This window comes from Physella acuta, unplaced genomic scaffold (genome assembly GCF_028476545.2).
Source record: "Physella acuta isolate Inbredline_101_S28 unplaced genomic scaffold, ASM2847654v3 ptg000655l, whole genome shotgun sequence".
Lineage (NCBI taxonomy): Eukaryota > Metazoa > Mollusca > Gastropoda > Physidae > Physella > Physella acuta.
In genome coordinates, this window is record NW_026732174.1 from 210311 (window position 1) to 221778 (window position 11468).

An 11468-nucleotide genomic window follows, 5' to 3' on the forward strand; every position below is an offset into this window, starting at 1 on the left:
TACCCTGCTCTAAGACTTTTGTCTGACAACATCGGTACCCTGCTCTAAGACTTTTGTCTGACAACATCGGTACCCTGCTCAAAGACTTTTGTCTGACGACATCGGTACCCTGCTCTAAGACTTTTGTCTGACAACTTCGGTACCCTGCTCTAAGACTTTTGTCTGACAACATCGGTACCCTGCTCTAAGACTTTTGTCTGACAACATCGGTACATTGCTCTAAGACTTTTGTCTGACAACATCGGTACCCTGCTCTAAGACTTTTGTCTGACAACATTGGTACCCTGCTCTAAGACTTTTGTCTGACAACATCGGTACCCTGCTCTAAGACATTTTTCTGACAACATCGGTACTCTGCTCTAAGACTTTTGTCTGACAACATTGGTACCCTGCTCTAAGACTTTTGTCTGACAACATCGGTACCCTGCTCTTAGACTTGCCCTTGTTTATTTCCTATTGAACACCATCTGCAATACAACAACAGCACACTTTCAGTATTGTCCAAGTGACCTTGACACAATACTGTCCTTCTTCCACTTGACACAGTACTGACCTACGGTCACGTGATACAATACTAACAGATAGCTATTTCAATCAACAGCTAACCGACACCAGTCCAAAATGTAACTGTCAGCATAAATTAAACAATGCATCAATTAAAATTCAAGTAAACAATAATTAACTACTTAAACTTGTAAACATTTTTCTCAAAGAGGCTTAAAAGAATTTTTAAAATCCTGATGTCCATGTTTTTTTAGAGAATAAACTTTTTAATGTTATTCTAGATAATACTTAAAAATAAAAACATTGTCTAAACATATTTTGTTGCACCCAGCTACAGAAGATAGCCAAGAACTAAACCAGCTAGATTTCATATGAGCATATGGACACGCCCTACAGTGTTGGCAAAGGCTACAGCAAACATCAGCCACGCCCCTGTCCTGATAGACCACGCCCCTGTTGCGACTGACCACGCCCCGTTGGTTGAGCGTGATTTCGACGTGCACTTGTTCGTGAGAATCAGCTTGTTGTAAAACTGGTGCTCCAATAAGCAGTCTCTGAGAAACAAACCGTTAGAAACTGATCAAGTCAAGATACAAACATTGGACGCTGGGGTAAGTCAAGATACAAACATTGGACGCTGGGGTAAGTCAAGATACAAACATTGGACACTGAGATAAGTCAAGATACAAACATTGGACACTGAGGTAAGTCAAGATACAAACATTGGACGCTGAGATAAGTCAAGATACAAACATTGTACGCTGAGGTAAGTCAAGATACAAACATTGGACACTGGGGTAAGTCAAGATACAAACATTGGACACTGAGGTAAGTCAAGATACAAACATTGGACGCTGGGGTAAGTCAAGATACAAACATTGGACGCTGAGGTAAGTCAAGATACAAACATTGAACGCTGAGGTAAGTCAAGATACAAACATTGGACGCTGAGATAAGTCAGGATACAAACATTGGACACTGAGGTAAGTAGAGATACAAACATTGGACTCTGAGGTAGGTTAAGATAAAAACACAAGAGTGGAGTAGAGAAAATTTGTTTTTCAGGAAAACGTTTGAAATATCCATCAAAAACATAAAGTAAATTTCAATGCTTAGAGAAAAAAATCAGCTAGATGTAATTGATGTAACTTACTCGCCAAGGCGAGCAAACTGATAGACAAAAAAGTCCTCAAAATCCTTATTACATTTGGTGTACTGGGCTTGGATACACTTCATGTAGTCTAGTGACAGTCTGGGGAACAGAAACAGGGAACATGTTAGAGGTTTGGCTACATTTGGATACACTTTTTGGAGTCTTGTCTAATTTTAATTTTTTTTATCATGATGCAATGATTTTACACTTTGACCTAGATCTATGCTTTGTTACAAAAACTTGCGGTAGTGGTGCATTAAAGGCAGTCAAAAAAATTGACACGACAGTTATTATGAAAAAAAGTGATGACAGACATGAAGACAGACGTGAGAAAAGGTAGTTGTAGTTCGATAAAATCTTTTTAAATCTGTTAAAATTGAGAAAAATGCCACATACAAAGCATTACTCTTTTAGCATTTTAGTCAATTGTCTCAGCAATATTTTTAAAAAAAATCAAGAAATAAAATGGGTTCAAGAACTTCATTGAGAAAATAATTCTGAAATCTCTTATTTTAAATTGAAAGTAAAGAAACTAAAAGATTGAACCCACTTGCAGGAATGTTTCTCAATATCCGCTTGGTTGTTGGAGGCAAAAGCGGCCGTTAAGTTTTGTAATCTCTCGGCCAAGGTGGCTTCGATCTCGCATTGGTCAATGTTAGCGGACATCTCGCAGTCACTTAAAACTTTGTAGTCAAATGAAGCGAACTTTGACACTGCATAAAGTAATGACATCTAACAACACTGGTCAATTGTGTACATACTTATATTTCTACAAGAAAGGACATGTGTTGAGTAGTTGTCAATTACATGACATCTTGTAACACTGACCCATGACATGACATCTTGTAACACTGACCCATGGCATGACATCTTGTAACACTGAGACATGACATGACATCTTGTAACACTGACCCATGACATGACATCTTGTAACACTGACCCATGACATGACATCTTGTAACACTGACCAATGACATGACATCTTGTAACACTGACCCATGTCATGACATCTTGTAACACTGACTTATGACATGACATCTCGTAACACTGACCAATAACACGACATCTCGTAACACTGACCAATGACATGACATCTTGTAACACTGACCCATGACATGACATCTTGTAACACTGACCCATGACATGACATCTTGTAACACTGACCAATAACACGACATCTCGTAACACTGAGCCATGACATGACATTTTGTAACACTGACCAATGACATGACATTTTGTAACCACTGACCAATGATATGACATCTTGTAACACTGAGCCATGACATGACATCTTAAAACAGAAGATTGTACACTGTAATGTGATCATGGGTGTTAATTTTTGTATCTACAATTTACTCAACTTTAATTTTGTTTAATTTGGTTTTTTAGTTTTTGATTTCCAGTAAGTGTTAGGGTTATTGTTACTTTAGAATCTCACCTCATATAAGAGCAAGAACAAAACATTCAAATACAAAATTGTTTACATTGTATCACCACCCACACAACATCGTTAGCGTCAATGTCGGTGTAAGATGTTAAGATGTGCTTAAAACCTTTGTCTACTAGCGAACATAAACAAATAAATACTTACAGATTTTGTCTGCTTAAATCTGCTTGCTAGCCATATACATACAACAGATATCTACATACAACATTTTTATAATTATAATATTTATCAACTTACAAGTTTAATCTACTTACATTGCTCATTAACAATTGTCTACTTACATCTTTTATCTACTGCGTTTGTTTACTTACATCATTAATCTACTTAGAACTTTTGTCTACCTACAACATTTGTCTACAAACAACTTTTGTCTAATTACAACTTTTTTCAACTTACAACTTTTGTCTACTTAGAACTTTTGTCTACCTACAACAGTTTGTCTACTAACAACATTTGTCTACTTACTACTTTTTTCTACTTACAACTTTTGTCTACTTACAGTATGTCGTGCCTTTGGTACATAGCAGATATGCCGCACGCTTAAGATCGTACTCTTTGGGAAATTGTTTCTCGAACAATTTGACTATGTAGGTCTGATCTGTGTGGCTATCACGTCTTGATTCCAGGATACACTGACTATAGGCCTCTTGATTACTGTGGGGGTGGGAGGTGGAGGGTGGGGGATAACGGGAGATCTGTCATTAGCTCTAGTTGCAAAATAGTAAGGTCTTGCTGTAACCGTAGAATGTGTTCACAGGTTTTACCTGCAAAATGTGTGGACAGGTTTTACCTGCAGGATGTGTGGACAGGTTTTACCTGCAGGATGTTTGGACAGGTTTTACCTGCAGGATGGGTGGACAGGTTTTACCTGCAGGATGGGTGGACAGGTTTTACTTGCAGAATGTGTGGACACGTTTTGCCTGCAGGATGGGTAGACAGGTTTTACCTGCAGGATGTGTGGACAGGTTTTACCTGCAGAATGTGTGGACAGGTTTTACCTGCAGGATGGGTGGACAGGTTTTACCTGCAGGATGTGTGGACAGGTTTTACTTGCAGAATGTGTGGACACGTTTTGCCTGCAGGATGGGTAGACAGGTTTTACCTGCAGGATGGGTGGACAGGTTTTACCTGCAGGATGTGTGGACAGTTTTTTACCTGCAGGATGTGTGGACAGGTTTTACCTGCAGGATGGGTAGACAGGTTTTACCTGCAGAATGTGTGGACACGTTTTGCCTGCAGGATGGGTGGACAGGTTTTACCTGCAGGATGGGTAGACAGGTTTTACCTGCAGAATGTGTGGACACGTTTTGCCTGCAGGATGGGTAGACAGGTTTTACCTGCAGGATGTGTGGACAGGTTTTACCTGCAGGATGGGTGGACAGGTTTTACCTGCAGGATGTGTGGACAGTTTTTTACCTGCAGGATGTGTGGACAGGTTTTGCCTGCAGGATGTGTGGACAGGTTTTACCTGCAGGATGTGTGGACAGGTTTTACCTGCAGGATGTGTGGACGGGTTTTACCTGCAGAATGTGTGGACAGGTTTTACCTGCAGGATGTGTGGACACGTTTTGCCTGCAGGATGGGTAGACAGGTTTTACCTGCAGGATGTGTGGACGGGTTTTACCTGCAGGATGTGTGGACACAATTTACCTGCAGGATGGGTAGACAGGTTTTACCTGCAGGATGTGTGGACGGGTTTTACCTGCAGGATGTGTGGACAGTTTTTTACCTGTAGGATGGGTGGACAGGTGTTACCTGCAGAATGTGTGGACAAGTTTTACCTGCAGGATGTGTGGACAGGGTTTACCTGCAGAAACTGACAACGTTGAGTTCACTTAGTTTCTGGATGTCACCTCTACGGTACTCTGGCAACGTCTTGGTGCAGTGATTGTCCAGGGTCAATGCATCCAGGGACAAAACTAACAAGAGAAATAAAGGTCAATGTATCCAGGGGCAAAACTAACAAGAGAAATAAAGGTCAATGCATCCAGGGACAAAACTAACAAGAGAAATAAAGGTCAATGTATCCAGGGGCAAAACTAACAAGAGAAATAAAGGTCAATGTATCCAGGGACAAAACTAACAAGAGAAATAAAGGTCAATGTATCCAGGGACAAAACTAACAAGAGAAATAAAGGTCAATGTATCCAGGGGCAAAACTAACAAGAGAAATAAAGGTCAATGCATCCAGGGACAAAACTAACAAGAGAAATAAAGGTCAATGCATCCAGGGACAAAACTAACAAGAGAAATAAAGGTCAATGTATCCAGGGACAAAACTAACAAGAGAAATAAAGGTCAATGCATCCAGGGACAAAACTAACAAGAGAAATAAAGGTCAATGCATCCAGGGACAAAACTAACAAGAGAAATAAAGGTCAATGTATCCAGGGACAAAACTAACAAGAGAAATAAAGGTCAATGTATCCAGGGGCAAAACTAACAAGAGAAATAAAGGTCAATGTATCCAGGGGCAAAACTAACAAGAAAAATACAGGTCAATGTATCCAGGGGCAAAACTAACAAGAGAAATAAAGGTCAATGTATCCAGGGACAAAACTAACAAGAGAAATAAAGGTCAATGTATCCAGGGACAAAACTAACAAGAGAAATAAAGGTCAATGTATCCAGGGACAAAACTAACAAGAGAAATAAAGATCAATGTATCCAGGGACAAAACTAACAAGAGAAATAAAGGTCAACGTATCCAGGGACAAAACTAACAAGAGAAATAAAGGTCAATGTATCCAGGGACAAAACTAACAAGAGAAATAAAGGTCAACGTATCCAGGGACAAAACTAACAAGAGAAATAAAGTTCAATGTATCCAGGGACAAAACTAACAAGAGAAATAAAGGTCAATGTATCCAGGGACAAAACTAACAAGAGAAATAAAGGTCAATGTATCCAGGGGCAAAACTAACAAGAGAAATAAAGGTCAATGTATCCAGGGACAAAACTAACAAGAGAAATAAAGGTCAATGTATCCAGGGGCAAAACTAACAAGAGAAATAAAGGTCAATGTATCCAGGGACAAAACTAACAAGAGAAATAAAGGTCAATGTATCCAGGGACAAAACTAGCGGGAGAAACTAACAAATTTATTCATTTTTAAAATTACAATTTTTTAGCATTTAAAAGCAGTGGGGTTTTTAATAACTTATTTTTTTTATTTTACTAAATAAAGCGAGTTAAATTGTTGTCCATTAAAATACATTTTTTTTAAATATTTATTTTTTACGTTTTATTTTAATAATTTTTGTTTGTTTTTTTAAATTCAATAATTTTTGACAATGTTATCAGTATGTTCAGCGATGTATAGAGAACTTAAAGATACGGACTTTTGTTGAAAATAATATGGTGGATGTTATACATGTTTAAACTAAATTGTATTTAAAGAGGGAAAATAAAAATAAAGGCATATTCGAATGTAGAAACACATTTCTAACTAAAGTGTTTATTGTCGTGACAAGAACGCAATAAACAATGATGTCACCAGCCATGTGTTTAAACAAAGGAAAGAACACAAAACTAATGGCGTCATCTTCCAATTTTATAATATAAAGACATTAAATATTTGATTTAAATTTTATTTAGATCTACTTATCAAGACGTACGCTATGAAATATATACACTTTTCCGACCTAAACTTATAAAATTTGCATTATCTATTTACATTTTAGATAAACATCTAGATCTAGAGCATTCTAGAGCTACAGAAAAAAGTTAGAGTTAAGCCAGCCGTAGATTCTAGATCTAGACTCTAGCTCTATCTAGATCTAGAATCTATGTCAATAATGAGATTCTATACTAAACTATTTCAGGCCTTAATTATTTTATATACATCTTGGTTTAGCTATGAAATTAGTTAATATGGGATTAAATTTCATTTAAAATAATCGACGCTGAATCTAAATCTAAGTAAAGTACCGCACTTATTCTGCTCCTAAGCTGTGGTGCCCAAATAGCTGAGATGATAGTGAAATAGTTACCATGCGGGTGGTACGAGTACAACACACGCCACGTCAATGATATTTTTTTTTTCAATTTTGTTTTTTTAGATGTGAATGGTAAAGTTGCGTATCGGGACTTGGCGGGACAAGGGGCAGGTGAAGTAGAGTTCACCTGTTTCTGTCTTCTTAGTATATGAATGGATAGTGTAGTCAGACCCATGCTCAGCTGAAATAGGCGTTTTTTTTTCAAAGACAAAAACAACATAACTACCATTGAACAGCCGGGTTTTTAACGAAATAATTTAAGTCTCTTAATTTTAAGTCTCTTAATTAGTGTGTGCATTTAATATGGTGTTGTGTTGACAAATAATATTTCTCTAATGTGTATTGGTCATCTATGTTATTTTATGTGTCGGATTTTTTAAAGCTATTTTGTTATTTCTCTCCTTTGTCACTAATATCGTTCAACGTGTAGTAAAGTACATAGTGTTTTGACCAAAAAAAATTTTTTTTTCAAACAAGTATAACATTAAAATATATAGGCCTGCAATTCACGTGTAACTGGTACTGACGGCTAGTCCACTATAGAAAACAACGGTGTATATATCTGGTATGAGATTTAAAAACTCATTTGAATCCAAATTATAAGTCCTTGACATAAACCTATATCCCCTATACAGTCAGTACATATGCTCTAGTGAACCACTCACCCTGTTAGTAAACCACTCACCTTTTTAGTGAACCACTCACCACACACCTTTTTAGTGAACCACTCACCACACACCTTTTTAGTGAACCACTCACCCTGTTAGTGAACCACTCACACTGTTAGTGAACCACTCACCATTTTAGTGAACCATTCACACTGTTAGTGAACCCCTCACCCTGTTAGTGAACCACTCACCTTTTTAGTGAACCACTCACCCTGTTAGTGAACCACTCACACTGTTAGTGAACCACTCACACTGTTAGTGAACCACTCACCCTGTGCCACTATGGACCAGCAACCAAGAAATGTCAACACAACTTGGACTAGTACCATCTCATCAACTTGTCTCCATCTGTTGACCACAGCAGTACCCTGCTGTAAGACTTGTGTCTGACCAAAACAGTACTTTGCTCTACGACTTGTGTTGGCTGTTGTTTATGTTGTATTGAACGCAGTGTCTTAGTGCAAACATGTGCAGAATTTATAAAAATATTTAGCGCACATTTGTTGAAACTATATCGAGAGTAATGTATCTATTGCAAAGTCTGAAGTTAGTGTTTTATTTTTGTAGTCAACATACTGAAAAGTGACTTTAAAAAATTCATAAAAAACGTTTTAATAACGAGCTTTTATGTACTAATGCACTAAAAAGTAGAAAATACATTATACACTACTATTTAAATTACTATAAAGAAAAGCGTGGGCCACTTTAGTATCTATTGGATACCTTTACTAATGTTTACTAGTGTACCGCCATCTTGCCTACGACCCCCCCCCCCCCCAACCTACATCCATTCTTATTACCATTAGGCCTTTTATAGGTCTCTGTTTAGGTCTGACTGATCTAGCTTAGTTTTTGTTTATTTTGTGTTAATATTGTGTGTATTTTTTATGTTTCTTTCTGTTTTATTCCCTGTGTGTTTGTTTTTGTGTTGTTTTTTGTGTTTGTTAATTTTGTGTTAATTTTGAGTTAATTTTGTGTTAATTTTCTGTTAATTTTGTGTTAATTTTGTGTTATTTTGTGTTTATTTTGTGTTTATTTTGTGTTTATTTTGGTGTGTTTGTTTTTGTGTGTTTGTTTTGTGTTTGTTTTTGTTTTTTTGTGATTATTTTGTGTTTATCTGTGTTGAGTTTGTGTTTATTTTGTAATAAGTTTGTGTTTAGTTTGTGTTTAGTTTGTGCTTAGTTTGTGTTTAGTTTTTTTTTCGTTTTTGTTTCATTTGCGTTTAGCTTGTTACTTTCTCGTATATACGAAGTATAGAGAAAGTCTTGTAATCGTGCAAAAAAAATCGAGATTTTTACAAATCTCGACGTTTTACACCTCACTGATACGGAAAAACATAATTTTGCAATCTTGTCCGTATGTCTGTGTGTCTGTCTGTGTGTGTGTCCGTGTGTAAACACGATAACTTGAGTACCGTTACAGCTAGGTTGATGAAATTTCTTATATAAGTATTTTATCAAAATCGTAGATCCGTATCAACTTTTGAGCGATTTCCGATAACCGGAAGTGGTACTTTTTCTACTTTGAAATTTTCAAAAGCCTATAACTTGAGTACTATTTCAGATAGATAAATGAAATTTAATATGTAAGTAACAGATCTAATTCTCCACCTTCTGTCAAATGTTGAGTAATTTCTGTTGACCGGAAGTACCCTACTAATTTACGCTATTTCCGATTTCTCAAAAAACGCATGTAAATTTATAAAGTACTAATAACATTGCGCACTATTATGCACATCTTTATTTAGCGTTCACTTGGTGTGCAATTCTTTTTTCTACGAGATTATATTCTATTTTAAAAAGTTTGAGTATTTAAAATAGATTAAAAATCATGTCTAGAAGTCTATATCCCGAGTTGCCATCCCCCGTAGTGTTATATTAGAATATTCGAGAAAGTTTAGGGGAGATCACTCCTTGTTTATGTTTGTAAGAAACGGTGTAGGCGTGTCGTTGAATTTACATCAAAACGTTAGTTTTCAGCTAAGGTTTTCGGTATTTTTCCAACTTTGTCAACTTTGTCTACAGCCTAGCGGTTTAAATAATGATAAATTTCGTTGGTTGCTTACAACATTTGTCGAGTTCAAGACATACAGAAGAGCGTTCATAATTTATCGAAGCCAAATCTCTTCCACCGTGACCTAAGCGTCAAGCTCCCTGGTTAGACAATAGCCTCATCACAAGAACCTATTTAACCCTTTGTGTACTGGCCCGGTCAATACTGTTGTCAGAACATGCTGCATTAACCCTTCACGTACAGTGGGCTATTCACTAGCTATTCGGATTTCGCTTTTTATAACCATGCATAATTATCCTACCGCCGTAGAACGATGGCTCTCAGTAAATATTTTTCCAATAAATCCCAGTTTTAAAGTATTTTTCCTCAAAAAATTTGCCTCCACTCAATGTTTATATTGACCTTGAACTTTAACCGGTGAAAGGAATATAAATCTGACTGCACCCCGAGGTTCTTCATCTAGAGTCTAGAATAAATAAAGCTAATGATTTTCAATATATTTTTTTTAATTTTATTTGTATGTTTAGGGTTAACCTACAACTTAGGGATATTTTAATTGTCGTTATTTTAAGAAGGATTTTAACATCTGATGAAAATTGGGAAGACGTTGTTAAACAGGCTGAAATTGGAGTCAATGGCGTCAATGGCGCATAACCAGTTGACACGTAACGCTTAATTGTGATGGAAGCATGGTCGAGTCGGCAAAAAAAAAAAGTTTCGAGTTCAAACCCTCTGGAAGGTAAGGCTCGATCCCTTCCAACACTAAAATTAAGAACGAAGAAGAAGAAATGTTGTTATGTGTACGAGTTGTTAGGCTCGCTTTAATCTCGCAGTCTTTAAAGATTAAGTACAACTTAAGATTCATGAAACAGAAAGAAGCATATGAAGAGTTAATGTGGTCAGCACTATGTCTTTACAACGTGAGTCATGTACCCATCAGAGCTGAGTGAACGTCGCACGGTCTTGAGCCCGGGATCCGAACTCTATACTTTCCGTGTATCAGTCGACCGCTCTACCGTTCGACCACGCCGTCCAATCACTGTCTTTGATGATTGGCATTGTCGATTTTTTTTTATTCTTAAACATTTTTTTTTATTTTTTTTTTATTTTATTTTTTTTATTCTTAAAAGTAAAAAAAAAAATAATTATAAAGACCTGATCTAACTCATTAAAACATTAAATTACTTTAAAATCGTACAGTATTTATTACTTAATTAAGAAAGCTATGGGTTTTCTTTTTCATTTTCTACTGTTTCTAAATATTTATATAGCTATTTTTTATACCGACTATCAGATTGAATAAAAACGTGTTTTTATAAATAAAAATAGAACTAATAATTGTACACACACACAATTGCTTGAATAAATATTTACCTACATACCCTTTTCAATTCCTGTAGTTTTTGTCGAACTTAAACAAATTATTTTTTTTTTCTTTTTATCGCCCTTAGCCCATAAAAGTAGAAAGTTTAATAATTGTGACCTAAATTGTTTTCATCAAGTGGTGTTTAGTATACCTTGTCAAACGTAATAAAAATGGTTTTCAGTTTAACTTACAAAATACTCTTAGCGAAAAATAAAAAATAAATAAATAAAAACACAACACATATTTTCACATATTTTACTGTCGGTATACGAAACAAATGTACGGAAAAGCTTTAAAATTAAAAGCCACCCACAGAATG

At 36.3% G+C, this 11468-nt stretch overlaps 1 protein-coding gene across 1 annotated transcript; it reads right to left on the reverse strand.

The window, feature by feature from the left end:
• Nucleotides 1-762: 762 nt before the first annotated feature.
• Nucleotides 763-5018, reverse strand: LOC131948646 (uncharacterized). Its single transcript, XM_059310262.1, has 5 exons — nucleotides 4912-5018; nucleotides 3604-3758; nucleotides 2208-2370; nucleotides 1658-1756; nucleotides 763-1058 (listed from the first exon to the last, which is right to left on the reverse strand). The coding sequence occupies exons 3-5, from the start codon at nucleotides 2321-2323 to the stop codon at nucleotides 872-874; spliced, it is 402 nt and encodes a 133-aa protein (XP_059166245.1). The 5' UTR covers nucleotides 2324-2370; nucleotides 3604-3758; nucleotides 4912-5018; the 3' UTR covers nucleotides 763-871.
• Nucleotides 5019-11468: the final 6450 nt, after the last annotated feature.